Raw genomic sequence first — 14,649 nt, 5'->3', positions numbered from 1 at the left:
GAGTGCGTAGGAGGCTCCACCTCCCCATGGAGACATCACTGAGAACAGCTAAACACACACCAAGTCACCTTTATAAGAACGACAGAAACAAGTCAGAGACCACAGTACCTTGTTTTATTATAATCATAAAAAAAGTCAAATTGAAGAAAGCAAAAGAGAAAGTGTTGCTTGCAGCATCCTTCCCCCAAGGACCAGGAGCAAGGCGAGGAGAGACGTCCCCTACCGGGGACGAGGAGCAGAAACTGAATCCTAGAGTCAGGTCTGCTGCAGAAAAGCTCAGAACTGAGCACCCTGCCCCTGCTCCCAGGCCCACAGCTGCAGAGTGGATATCTGGAGCTTCTACAGCCAGGCGTCTCTGCCACCTCTCCCACAAACACCCGCAGAAAGCAAAACCCCAACCACCAGGAGAGGGAGCTCAGGACCGCGTCTTGGAGCTCACATTTGGGTCTGCCATGCTGAGCCCCAGCCCCTGAGACAGCTCAAAGGCGTCTAGCCCCCATCCAGTGCTCACAGAGTCTCCAGGCCTTCCTGGCATCAGGCAGAGACTGAGCTCTGGGGGTCAGACTCACTCTGGTATTCCTCACTGCCTGCCTTTGCTGAGCTTTGTGGACACCCCCAGGACATTGTAGAGACTTGCAACTGTGATAACCGGGTATGACCAGCCTAGGGGCTCCATTACCACTCTCCTCAAACCTGGGGCAAACAGCAAGGGGACACAGGACTGTCTTGAAGCTCAGTGCTGGGCCAGTAAAGCCCAACCCTGGGCAGATCCTAATGTTTCCAGTCTGAGGCCAGTGTTTGTAGGCAGTCTCAATATGCACTTCAGGACCAGGCTGGGACCTGCACCCTGGTGAGACAGACTTGCTCTGGTGTGTAGCACCACCATCTTTTTGCAGGCCTGCTGTGCACTCCCAAGATGGCACAGGGCCTGGCGACTGTGAGAGCCAGGTGTCACTCTCCTAGGGCCTGCCTAAGTGGCTGAGGAGCTGCCTCTAGCAACCCCCCTACAATCTCAGCAGACAACAGGACTCACAGGACTGCTCTGGGACTCAGGGCCAGGCTGATAAAATCCAGCCTGCAGAAAGAGTCTCTGGACCTGCTTCAGTGCCCAACAGAATTCTGTGGTTCTGATTGAGCACTTGTACGCCCTAGCCAACACCAGCTTGGCTGACAGGGGCAGCGTCAGGTTTTGGGCCCACCTCAGCTGCAGATGGACCACATCAGGGTCAACCTTGGTTGTACCCACAGGCTGCACTCATTGTGGTGAGCTGTGGGCTCCAGATAAGATCCAGCATCATGGCCTTTGTGATCACAGAATAGGGAATCTGAGCCTACCAGAGGCATAGGAAGAGGTTTGTATGGACAGATTATCCCTTTTTAGGCACTTTCCTTGTCCATTCTGAATAATACATAAGCTGCAGCTTTGGGGCAAATTTGAGATTAGGGGGTATTTTAAGACTGAATTAGTTAAAACAAAACAAAACAACAGTGGACCAAAGCTAACCATGACTTAGCATGCTATCTAGTGCTGCAATGGCAGTAGTGCCCATCTATTGATGAATGGATAAAGAAAATGTGGTACATACACACGATGGAATTTACTCAACCACAAAAAGGATGAAATCTTGTCATTTGCAACAACATATATGGAGCTCAAGGTCATTAGGTGAATTGAAATAAGACAAACATCATATGACTTCACTCATATGTGGTGTCTAAAAAATAGGTGATCTCTTAGAAATTAAAATATAATAATGGTTACTAGAGGCTGGGATGGAAGTGAGTTGGGAGAGGTGGGGAAAGTTTGATTAATGGGAACTTGGTTAATAGCTGTATAGGAGTTAAGGACGTCTGAGGTTCTATTGCACAGTAGGATGACTATAGATAATGTTAATGTACTGAATATTTCTCTATTAAAAAATCCTAGGGAGGGACAGTGTTGTGGTGCAGCAGATTAAGCTGCTTCTTGCAATGCTTGCATCCCATATGAGCCATTCAAGTCCCAGTTGCTCCACTTCCTTTTCAGTTCCCTGCTAATGTTCCTGGGAAAGCAGCAGAGGGTGGCCCAAGTGCTTGGGTCCCTGCACCCACATGGGAGACCCGGATGGAGTTTCAGGCTCCTGGCTTTGGCCTGGCCCAGCGCCCGCTGTTGTGGGCATTTGGGGACTAAACCAATGAATGGAAGATCTCTCTTTCTCTCTCTCTCTCTCTCTCTCTCTCTCTCTCTCTCTCTGTAATTCTACCTTTAAAATAAAGAAGGAAGTAAATAAGCAAAGAAGGAAAAGATTGCATGAGGAGAGAAGGAGCTGAATTCCTACTCCAGGTCATTTTGATTCCTATTCTAGTGCCTGACCTCCTTGCTTTAGGCATAAAGCAATTAACTTTCTGGAAGAAAATGGCTCACACAACTTGTTCAGCATCCAAGGTGTACTTATTAAGATACAACTAGCTGTTGATCAATTTACTCCTGGCACCAATAACTTCCTAATACCTCCATAATCCAGTCTTGTCTAATCTGCATTTTGCAATGTGATTGACTGCCCAGTTGTTTGTAAGCAAATCAATAATTTGTAATTGCTGATGGCAAGGGCTGGCTGGAGCCTATTCCTCTTCAACAATCCTGACAGCCTCTCCTTGGGTCCCTCCTCTGTCTTCCCATTCCCCTAACTCTCTCTTTTGGGGTTCACCTAAAACACCACCATGCTCAGTGGTTCAATGGCTTATATTCTGTCACTCCTTCTGGTCCGTACCTGCTTTTTAACATACCTCACAGTCTTTTCTGTAAATAACTGTTGTGTATCTATAAATCAGATTACATTTTGTATAATAGGACTTGCCATGTTCAATATAGTTCAGTTCAAACATTCATTGAATATCTATTACCAATTAGATAAAAAAAAAACTGTAGGGGCTGTTCTCTTTGAGAGGGGGATAGCAGAAAAAAGGAATGGTCATTCTATCAGGAAATCTGCAGTTAACAAGTGGCCTTGAGTCTGCCTTCATCAGACGATGGATACTCCCTAAGAAAAACAGAAGCAGAGTCTCTGTACAAAGTAAACTGAACAGGAAGGTGTGGAGAGTTTAGGGTAATAAAGGGACTTGGTACAACACCTTCTTTTGTAGACAAAAGAGGATGAGATGGAGAAGGCAGCAAATGTGTCAAGAAATTGCTGTGCAAGCCCTGACACAGAAAGTGGGCTACAAAAGGATGTGGGAAGACAAAATCCACAAAACCCACACAGAAGGATTCAGGTAACTGTTGAGTTGCATCACTAAGATAGTCACACTGCACCCAAGGATTTGCTTTTTCAGTGATCCTTGCTGTAATAATTACATTTGTTTTTCAAGCATACATTTCTGTCTGATCGATATAGCAGTTGCTCTGTAATTCAGGATATCATACTGGCATCTTCAACAGGGTAAGTAAAATGATTTACATTGGTACCTTGGTGAAGTACCCCCAACTCTGGGACCTTTGCTGTCTTAACAACCACCATCTGTCACTGATAGCAGTCAAGAGATCATAAAAAATCAATGATCAAAGTTGAAAGAGACTCAGATGTAATTTCTAGAATGTCTTCCAAACAATTGCATCTCCTCTATACACCATTTTTCACAGACTGTCATTTAGCTTCAAGTGAACACTTTCAGTAAAGCAAAGCTCCTAGCTCACACACCTACTCCATGCTCAGGCAGCTCTAATGGTTAAGAAGTATTATTTCTCCATAGGCCCTTCTTCTTATATAGCATACCTGGAAAAGATCTATCTTACCTTCTCTCCCATAGCTCTTCAGAGATAGAATGATTATGGTCTTCCCCCTTTCTCCACGTTTTGAAATCTCATTGCCTTCTATTTCTTACAAACAAAAACTTCTTCCCTCTGAATGAACTTGATATGGACACGCACTGTTCTGCCTGCCTAGTGCTCCTTTTTTTCTGGAATAGTAGACCCTCTTATCAGGAATAGGTGCCACCTCCTCTCCCAGCTCCAACCATGAGGGCCCATCGAGGCAAGTCAGCTCTTGGGCCAGGGTTGACTTGCCCAAAGGAGGACACATCCTCCAGCCTAGGCCAATCACTGTCCTTTTGGAAGTAGAACTAGAATACGGGAAGAAGTCATGGTGGTGATGAGAACTCCTAGCTGAGACACTTGGCCATTATGTTCTCTGCACATGGAGGTGATCAGTCCATAGTTTTTAGTTATAATACATACTCGTGATATTTATCTAATAAATTCCCTATATGCTTATACCAGTTTAAGTTAACAAAGAGCTCTGACAAATATAGGTATGCACCAGTATATTTCCTTCATCCCACAAAATCTCCACAGTGGAACCCAGGATTTGTGAGGGGTCAGGGAGAAGGTACTTGGGTCTATCAAGTTCAGCAAAGAGCAGATCCACCCCTCCCCTGGTTTGGAGCTTATATTCCTTATTTTCATCCTAAGGGACTTCCCAACAAAATACTTTCCTTTCCCAGACCAGGCTATAAGACCAGCAGCAGCTGGGGGCATTCAGTTACTCACTGGGTCGTTGTACATCTGGACAATGAGCTGCTTCACCCCATGCAGGGTTGGGTGGGCCCATGGAGAGGGATCCAGCCAGTGCCGATTCAGGTCAAACCCCATAAGAGAGCATCTAGATAGGATCCAAAATAAGAGTCAGTATAGACATGAAAAGCTCAGTTTCTCATTTGTTGAAATACAGTTAGGAACAGGATATGCAAGTATGTCATGTATATAGCATTTACTGTTTTCCAGACATAGTTCCAAGTACTTTGCATGTATTAATTTATTCAGTGCTAACCCTATAAGCTCTATGACCATTATAATTCCCTTGTTATGAAAGAAACTGAGCCATAGAGAGGTTAAAAAATATGGGTATTTCTGCGGAGCACTGCCACTCCAGATGACCCATGGATACAGGCATGCCTTCTACACAGTGCACTGGAAAGAGGTGACCAGGCCAAAATCACTGCAGTCCCCCTTGTTTCTCTTGGTTTCACACCTGTAGCTACTTCATTACATCGGCTTTGAAAATGTATCAACACCTTTTCATCACTTCCATTGATACCATCCTGAGATTGGCCTAAGGTGCAGAGTATAGTCTGATCGCTTGCCTGGTCCTCGTGTTTCCATCTCCACCTCCTCCCATGGCACCATACATCTCCCCATCTTCCTTACAACAGCCAGGGTTATTCTCTTAACACATAAGTTAGAGCATGTCCCTCCTCTCTTACATTGTTCCATTTCACACGCAGCAGAAACACGCAAGTCCTTACTGAAGGGTGCATGTTCCCATGCGATATGCTGTCTTAACTCCCCAACTTCAGCTCCTACCACTATCCCCCTGCTTCCGCTGGCCTCCTTGCTGTTTCTCCAACGCACTCGGAGCTTCCTGCCTCAGGAGCTTTGCACTGTTCCCCTGTGCCTAGGCTCCTTTTCCCCTGGAAATCTGAGTGACTCATTCTCTCACTTAATTTCAAATTTTTGTTCAAACATCACCATCCTGATGCCCACTCTGACCACCTTCTCTAAAATACTTGGGCACATGAGCTAACTTCACCAGGGCAAGTGTAATTATGGCATCCAATTCTCCTCTCCCTCAACATCTCCCCCAGGGCTCTGTCCCAGTGCCTCTATCCCCTGCACCTTAACACACTGCAGGTCCTCCCCAGGCCAGCCCGGGTTGAGGTATAATTTTCAAAAGAACTGCGCTTACTCAAAATTCAAATCACCACTCCCTTTCTCTCCAATCCATTCCCCTCTTGTCTCCAGGATGCATCCCACAGGCCTCACTATTTTCCACTCATGATCATGATTCATCCAATGGCTATCCATTACTTATAAAATAAATTTCTGCTGTTTGCAGATTTTCAGCCAAATTCAAAACTGATAGAAGCCATAGCCTTCTCACCTTCTCACCACTCTCTCTACCCTAGATTGTTCCTCGTTTTCTTCTCTGGCCCTCTGTCCTACTATTCTAATCCCCACCATCGCACTGTCGTGATTTTCTGTTTCCTTGAGCAGTACAGTTTAACCCCTCTCAGCTTACAAAACCTGCACTCTTGCCTATCATCCTGCTCAGCAAAATGAAGGGCTTCCCAGAGGACCCTTCTCTCCTTTGAGATGGCTGGCGTGTAGAGAGGCAGGTGGAAATAATAATAGTTTCACCACAACTTAAAATAGCATGATGGGAGCCTGGGGAGAATCACTCATGCTCCTGGAGACTGGTGCAGAAGGGCCCCATTGAGGAGAAGCTATTTAAGCTGGATCTTCTTGAAGGGTAGAATTTTGTCAGTCATTGAGGATGAAGAAAAGAAAACAAAGGAATTATGAAACCGGCCAGGATTGGGGTTTGACTGAGTCATAGACTCTGTGGTCACAGGTTGGAGACGGTGAAGTTGTACAGGGAGATGGGGTGAAATGTGAAGGGCCTTAAATGCCTGGCAGAGTTCTGTTACTTTGTCTTTGCATTGCTATGTTTACATCAACCTGGTGCTGATGCTGGCTTCTTGTTGGTAGCACAGCAAGAACACTGATAGTCCTATACTCAGGTCACAAGAAGGTTCCCATCACAGTCATGGGAACATAGTTCACAGGACACATACTGACGTTATTTTGTCCCAAGAACTGAGTACAAAGTACTAATCCTTGGAGTCAGTCCTGACAACAACCCCATGGGAGAGGTGCCATCATTGTTCCCACTTTGCAGATGGGAACTGAGGCATAGAGAGGTCACCAACAGCTTGCTCAAGCACAGAGGTGCCATCGAGACTGATGCCCACGTAGTCTGGCTGCATGCAGACCTGGAGCTCTTAGTCCCTGTGCCTCATAACAGCAGTGACCAGTCAGGATCAGCCATCAGCCAGGCCCTGGGCTACAACCTACGATGGACTGTGACAGTTATATAGAGCAGCTGGACATTCTGCTTGGACTGTCCTGTAAGTATACAGCCTTTCACCCTGGCATCTTCCCCCTGTGGAAGTATAGCAACTGGAGTCGGAACTTAGATTGAGCTCTCTGTCCAGAGCTCAGAGCCTCTGAGTCTCACCTGGGTTGTCTTCTCCCTTATGTTTCCGGTCTCAAAGAAGTGGCAGGTCCTAAAGGGTGTAATCCATCTCTCCTTGCTTTCTTCTCTCCCCTTATCCCTCCCTCCACTTGAACAGAACTTCCCAGTGTGCAGGTCAGGAGCTGTGCACTGGGAAGAGCTCACAAGCTCACCATCTGTTGCAGGAAACTGACTCCTTGGGCACACAGTGAGGAAGGAGAGAGGCCTTCACTTTCTGGCTGTCTCTCCACATTGTAAAACAAAGCACATGGTGAAAGATCAAAGAATCCGGAACCCCTGGAAAATGTAGGCACGGACTTGCATTCAAGTGACTCAGTCACGTGTGTGTGTTTCCTTCACTCAGCACTGGGAGATCTGGAGAGCTAATGAGGACAACCCCCTTCTCCCACACCAGCTTCCTCCTTACAAGTTCATCTTTCTTTGGTCCCCTGGGAGGACTAGGAGAACCACATTTCCTCACCCCAGTGTTGCTTGTGCCCTGGAGGGAACCAGAGACAATGATGTGGAATTCCCAGGAATATTCTTTGGCTCCACATTTGGATTCTCAGTAGAGTCCAGTTGAGCCCCTCAACCTTCCTGGAGCCAGGCTGACCTGGTGAGTGGGACAATGCCCCATGGCAGAGCAGGTCCTGAACTCCACTGCTGGCTGACTATGTGACCTTGGGCAAGTCTCCAGGACTAAGTTTTCACAGGATATTTAAGAGTCTCTTCCACTGTGAACTGTATCCTCCCTACCTCCACCCCACTGGAGAGGAGCTCCCAAAACAGTGTCCCCCTGTTCCAGGATTTCCATGAGAGCGGTGATGCTGAGCCACCAATCATTCTCTCTGCTAAACACAGGGATCATGAAGTTTACCCTCCTGACCAGGCAGGTTACTTCCTGACCTTGAACTTGCAAATGGGTCCCTTTTTCATTTGCCATTACAATATGTGCATGTTTCTTTGATCTGAAACTCTTTTTATCTACCACCATAACAGTGTTGAAATATGACACATTATCCCATTGTTTGTACCCTCCCCCACCCCACCTCACCCCAATTTTTCCTTGGATATTTCCTCACTGTGGCAATTTATGTTGTTTCCAATGTTATACCATTCTCAAAATGTACTATTGAATATTCTGATTCCTAAAGTTTTTCCATATTTCAGAATTTTCCCTTAGAATAGTTTCCCAAAAGAATTACTTGGTAAGAGGACTGACTGTATAATCTTTTGTAAAGTGAAAAATAGTCCATGCTATTGAAAGTAGAAAAGGGTAAAAAGGATAGCAACCCTTCCTTTCTCCAAAAGTTAACTATTTTTAGGCTTTTGCTACAGTTCCTGCCATCTTTTCTTTCTGAACTGTGTAGCCATAACTCACATTTAATGAGTGCTTCCTATGCTCTTTAATTTCATCCTCACTTTTATTCCATTAAAAAAAATCCATGTCACTACTTCACAGATGAGAAAACAAAGGCTTGGACATTTTAAACAATTTTCTCCAGGGTCACAGAGCTACATTGTGGTGGAATCAGAATTTGAGCTGAGGTCAACTTGATTCTCAGAGTCCAGAATCTTACCAATTTCTTTCCTTATTCTGTACTCTGACTACACCAAATTTTCTTTCAAAAAGGAAATATTTGTGGTGGTGGTGGGGAGCATTAAACCCCCAGTTGGATCACACCTGTGTCCCATATTGAAGTGCCTGGGTTCAAGTCCTGGCTTCCTTCATGTTTCCTGCTCCTACTAATGCACACCCTGGGAGGCAAAGGTGATGGCTCAAGTGTTGGGCTCCTTTCACCCACATGGGAGATCTGGATTGAGTTCCTGGCTCCTGGTTTCAGCCCAGCCTAGCCCTAGCTGTTACAGGCATTTGGGATGTGAACCAATGGATGGGCTCTCTGTCTCTCTCTCCTTTCAAACAAATAATTCCTTTTTAAAAACCAGAAATATTCAATGCTGTGATTAGGGTCTTGATCTACAGGCTTAGTAGGCAGTTCTTAAATACTGCTGTCTGCAACACTACTACCCTTGAGGAATTAAGGATAGACTGAGACACACAGACCAACTCATCTGCAGTCTTCCCAAGGTCATTTTGTTGGCACGTGGTGGAGCAGGCTTCAAATGCAGCACTCTCTGGCTTTAACGCCCACACTCTTTTCAGGAACAAACAACTCAAGTCAAACCCTCTGCCTTTGACAATGCGTGAGCAAACTGAGGAAGGAAGACTGGTTTAGGGAACAAGGATGAGACAAGAATTAAATACAGCATTCATCACAGCCTCATTGAGAACCTTCTATACACCAAGTTCTAGGGTACTGCTGCTGGAAGAGAGTGATTGATAAGAGGTGTTCTCTGCCCTTGAGAAATATAAAGTCTAACAGGAGAGAGAAGACATTCTCCCAGGTGTCATCTTTCATTATTCAGGTCCGGTTGTAAGGCTTAAATGAGACAATGCACGTAGCAAATTTAAGCACAGGTCCTGGAATATATAATAGTAGCTCAAAATTTTGTATTGTCATTTTTATTGTATTTTATTATTATTTTATACTCTGTCCTGTATGTATGACATAGACTAACAGTTTTTCAGTCTATAGGAGGCTGGAGTAGACAGCAGCAGTGGTCCGGGTGACTTCTTCCTCTAGTCTGGGAATTGGGCACAACTGAATTTAAATTCCTGCTGTGCTTACTGCAGTAAGCCCTTATCTGTATTTCCTGGGGGAGTGTCCGGGATCTAACCTTGCGTTAGATGGAAGTTGGGTGGGGTGAGCTTGCTCCTCCATCATTGCCAGATCCTGCAAGCATGGTGGTGCCTTGCTTAACTCCGTGGCAGCCAGATCCTCCGTTTTTGTGAGTCAGCAGCAAGAGCAAGAGAAAGAGCAGGAACCCAGGCTCAGGCAACAGCGAGCCCTGCCCAAGGCTCAGATTTGGGACTAGGTGGGGCTGGTGGTGGGAGGTGTCGTGCAGAAGTGCTGCTGTGGGACAAAGGCGATTCCTGCTCGTCAGTGCTGTGCTAGTAACTGGTTTTCAAGCGTGGTCTCCAGCTTCTGCTTGATCTCTAAGTTCCTTCCTTGTAAATGCGCTTTGTGCTTAAGTGGCTGAAATCAGTCCTTGTTAACTTAGCTGATGCCTCCCTAACCATGTGCTCCTATGGGATGAGTATAGACCACTCCAGCTAAGCCCTGTGACGTCCTTTTCTCAGGGGCTGGTCTGGTTACTAAACAAAGGCAGTCACCAGTGCCAGCTCCACTACTATCTATAACCTTGAAAAGAAACATTGTCCTTAATAATAGGACTTAAATATAAATAACTGTATCCTCAGAGATGCTTGATTCCAAGCCTCCCCTTTGCCCTCAGCAAGGTCTTGGCCAGGTCACCAGCTAGCTCCAGGACACATCTGACACCTGGAGCCCACCACCTCCCCAGGTAACTTATCTCATTCTCGGACAGCTCTAGCAGGGAATTCTTCTTTCTCTTTGGCTGAAATGTGACTCCCAGGCGATTTCCTGCAACCGTCTCAGCCTCGCCCCATGGAGTTGCACAGAACAATGAGGCTCTCTGATGGAGTCTGGGGGCTTTGGGACCCACAGCGAGGTTTAAATTTTGGATATACTCCTCACCAGCTATGTGACCTTTTCAAAATTTCTCTTTTAAATGCCCCTCTGGGCTTCTGTTTTATCACACGGATAATGAGGATAATAAGCCTGACCTTCTGGATGGCGTACATCAACTAATGTATGTAAAGGGCCCCACAGAATCCTCAGCACAGAGTGAACTTGAGCAAACCATAGGCAGCAAAGATGGCGGCAGTGCTGACAACTATGGAGTCGTTGAAACCGTCTAGACTGTCCCACCTCCTCTATGCAGTGCAGCGTTTGCACTCCCTGCAAATGCAGAGGTGGGTACTTCTCCTCGGCTCTGGAAGCTTCCATGGCTCCTCCATCAGAATGGCTATAACAAGATGCAGTCACTGTTGATTCTGTCTTCCCCAGTGGCCTATAATTCCTCAAGAGCAGAAGGACATCTTATTCGTGTTGGTATCATCCCAGCTGCCTGACAAAGAGCTTGGGTCGCAGCAGACAGTTATCGTATGAACATTTCCTGCCTTGTATAATATTGTTCTCACAAGCAGCCAGCCACACGAGGGGACTCCATTCTTCAAGGAGGGGTTTAGGCAACCTGATCCCTGGCTGCCACATAACCGGTGCTTACATGGCATGGACTAAAAACCAAGTGTACTGGCCCTGGGCCCTGTGATCTTCCCACTGAGCCACATTGCTTCCAAGACGCTTCCTTGTTTCAAAGAAAGTGGGGCTTAAAACTGAAGGGAAAGTGTTAGAGGGGGAGATCCTGAAAGGTAGGCTCCTTCATCCAAGCTGCTGATGAAAGCAGAGTGCACTGGAGGTTCAAAGGCAACTTCCATCCTCAGAGGGTGTGAGCGCTCCCCAGCCACAGCACCTGCACGGGCACTTCCTAAGCTGGCTTTTAAAGAACCCTTCCAGGGGAAATCAGTCTACAGTAGATGGCTATTTTCTGAAAAAGACATCTTAGGAAAAATGTGGGGCCCTGGCTAGGAGACACCTAGACACCTCCATTGTCTGTGTCAACTTGGGAAAGTCCCCTCCCCTCCCTAGGCTCTGAGCTTTTCTTTGTAAAATGAAGTGGTTAAACCTCACTCACGGAGGTCTCTTCCGGATTGCTCATCTGTTGATCTTAAAGCATCAACAAAATTACAGGCTTTAGCCCCAGAATAGAAAGCATGAATTTTCCCAAAAATGTTTAATTAAAACACAAAGGAAGTAATATATTCTAGAAAAAGGATTGATATGGTTTTAAAAAGAAATGCCAACTTGTCAAAGATTATCAGTCGCTGTATGCTAAACACATGCATTTCAACATTTGAGATGTGTGTGGGACCCAGATGGGAGTTTGTTAAGAGTCAAGACACGCACCTTCCCAGCATGGTGGGTGGAAGGTATGTGCCAAGTTAGGTAAGCAAGAATGGTCAGAAATTATACATATTTGGAATGCTTGTGTTCATAACTGACTATAAGTTCCAGGAAACCAGATAGGTGCAGGCTTTTTCTCTTTAGAGGTCAAGAAACAGGTGTCTAAAGACAGAGGAATAGCCAGGGTGACCTTAAGCTACCTGGCTGTCAGGCCTATGATGAACAGCTAGAGTCACTGAGTATAAAATCCCAGGCTCCTGCTCTGGGTCTCTGTCCCCCTGATGATCTTTCTATGCTGTTATTTTTTAAAGATTTATTTTATTTATTTGAAAGGCAGAGTTAGAGAGCTAGAAGGAAAGACAGAGAGATAGATAGATGATAGATGATAGATAGATAGATAGATAGATAGATAGATAAAATGGCTGCAAAGCCTGGTCTGGTCTGGTCTAAATCCAGGAGCCAGGAGCTTCTTCCAGGTCTTCCACATGGGTGCAGGAGCACAAGCACTTAGGCCATCTTCTGCTTCCTTAAAGGAGCATTATCAGGGAGCTAGATCAGAAGTAGAGCAGTCAGGAATTGAATTGGTGTCCATATGGGATGCTGGCTCTGTAGACAGTGTCTTAACTCGCTACGCCACAATGCTGGCCTCTCTATCTTGTTATGTTTACAATGAAATTGCTGTATGAAGTGAAAATCAAGACCTATATTCTGACAGAATATTTAGGACCATTATCGGAAAAGCAAATGTGTGGAGGACAGATCTGTATGTGACTGCATAATGTATATAATTTCTTTCCCTTGAGTAGAAGTATCTCTCTCTTTTTTTTTTTCAGGCAGAATGGACAGTGAGAGAGAGAGAGAGAGACAGAGAAAGGTCTTCCTTCTGTTGGTTCACCCTCCAATGGCCATTGTGGCCAGCGTGCTGCGGCCGGCGCACCACGCTGATCCGAAGGCAGGAGCCAGGTGCTTCTCCTGGTCTCCCATGGGGTGCAGGGCCCAAGCACTTGGGCCATCCTCCACTGCACTCCCGGGCCACAGCAGAGAGCTGGCCTGGAAGAGGAGCAACCGGGACAGAATCCTGTGCTCCAACGGGGACTAGAACCCAGGGTGCCGGCGCCACAGGGAGAGGATTAGCCTATTGAGCCACGGTGCCAGCCTTTTGAGTATCTTTACTTTCTTCTTTCAAACTGTGAGCTCCCCGTGGGCAAGGACAACGTCTCAATCATCTTGTCCACCCCTCCCCAACATTATCTACCATAGACCCAGGGTGCAGAGAAGCTTCAATTTCTCTATTGACCAAACAAATGAGTGAACAGGTGCATAAATGGACGAATGAATGCCCTGCAGATTTGCAAACAGGGTTAGGTAAGTACTTGCAGACAAATTATTTAGAAAACAATTTAACTACCAGTTAAATACTAGACACATTCACAATAATAAAGTGTGGTATATATTATTCACCTTAACTGTCGCTCCCCCTCTTCGTGGAGGAATGACACAGGACCCTGCGCTGTTCTTTTGTCTGCTCGGCCCTCCCCGGGTTTGCTGCTGGTTCTTCCCGGGTTGGCTACTATCCCTTCCACCTCCGTGGAAGGGCAGTTCCCCCTGGCCACATTCCCCACTTCCGCAGGGGAGCAGCACACCGCCGGCCGGCTCTCTGGGGGCTGCACAGGTGTTCCCTTAGATGTTCCCCTTAGATGTTCCTGGTGCATGCCGTCTCTCTCCTCCTTTATAGTCCTCCTCCGCCAATCCCAACTCGGCTGCCCACATGCCGAGTATGCTGCTCTCCAATCAGGAGCAAGTCCTACAGTTTATTGGTTGAACTGGAGGCAGCTGTGCGGAAGCTGTTTACTTCTCTCCCAGCGCCATATTGTGGGAGAGCAGATGCATAGAATAAGTCCTAATTCCAGTAACTTAGTCCAGTCCGGATTGCTCCCCACAGATCCCCCTTTCTTTTTATTTTTTGGCGTTGATACGCGCCTGTCTTCGGTGTCCCGCGGCACACACTCTGCTCTACTTGCTAGAGTTGCCACAGGTTCTTAAAAGTCCTATCAATCAGGCAAACCGAATCCGGGTCCTCTCTTCGCCATGTTATGAGGAGGTTTTTAGGCGCTGATGCGTGCCTGTGTTCGGTGACCTGCGGCTCATACTCTGGTCGAGCCGCCTGCTGGCGCTTACCGCCTTAATCAGGCAGACCGAATCCAAGCTTTCTCATTGCCGTATTGTGGGGGAGACTTATTAGTGTTGGTTCGTGCCTATCTTCGGTGACCTGCAGCTCATACTCTGGTCGAGCTGCTTGCTGGTGCTTACCGCCTTAATCAGGCAGACCGAATCCAAGCCTCCTAATTGTTGTATTGTGGGGAAGCCTTACTGATGTTAATTCGTGCCTGTCTTCGGTGACCTGCGGCGCATAAGCTGCTAGCCACCGCAGGTGCTCATCGCCTCACTTAATCAGGCAGACCGAATCCAAGCTCTCACATTGCTGTGTTGTGGGGAGGCCTTTCTATTTCTCTATTTCTCTATCTCCGGGCATTCCTATTTCTCCCATTTTACTTCTGTCTGCCAACATTCCCATTTCTCTTTTACTTCTAAACTTCTGTTTCTCTTATCCCTGCGGCTTCCCGGTGCCTCGCCCTGCCGGCAGGCTCCGC

At 46.6% G+C, this 14,649-nt stretch overlaps 1 protein-coding gene across 2 annotated transcripts in view; it reads right to left on the bottom strand.

Annotated features, from left to right (window-relative positions):
* The window catches only part of LOC100353437 (AGBL carboxypeptidase 4), a 669,119-nt gene that overhangs the window by 105,237 nt on the left and 549,233 nt on the right, over window positions 1-14,649 (bottom strand). For both annotated transcript variants that reach the window (XM_070078541.1, XM_070078542.1), the window contains exon 6: window positions 4,526-4,637. In XM_070078541.1, coding sequence (XP_069934642.1) covers window positions 4,526-4,637 — 112 coding nt within the window. The remainder of the gene's footprint in view (window positions 1-4,525; window positions 4,638-14,649) is intronic.

The sequence above is a fragment of the Oryctolagus cuniculus genome, chromosome 7, assembly GCF_964237555.1.
Source record: "Oryctolagus cuniculus chromosome 7, mOryCun1.1, whole genome shotgun sequence".
NCBI classification, from domain to species: Eukaryota; Metazoa; Chordata; class Mammalia; order Lagomorpha; family Leporidae; genus Oryctolagus; species Oryctolagus cuniculus.
This window is presented reverse-complemented; position numbering and strand designations above follow the sequence as displayed.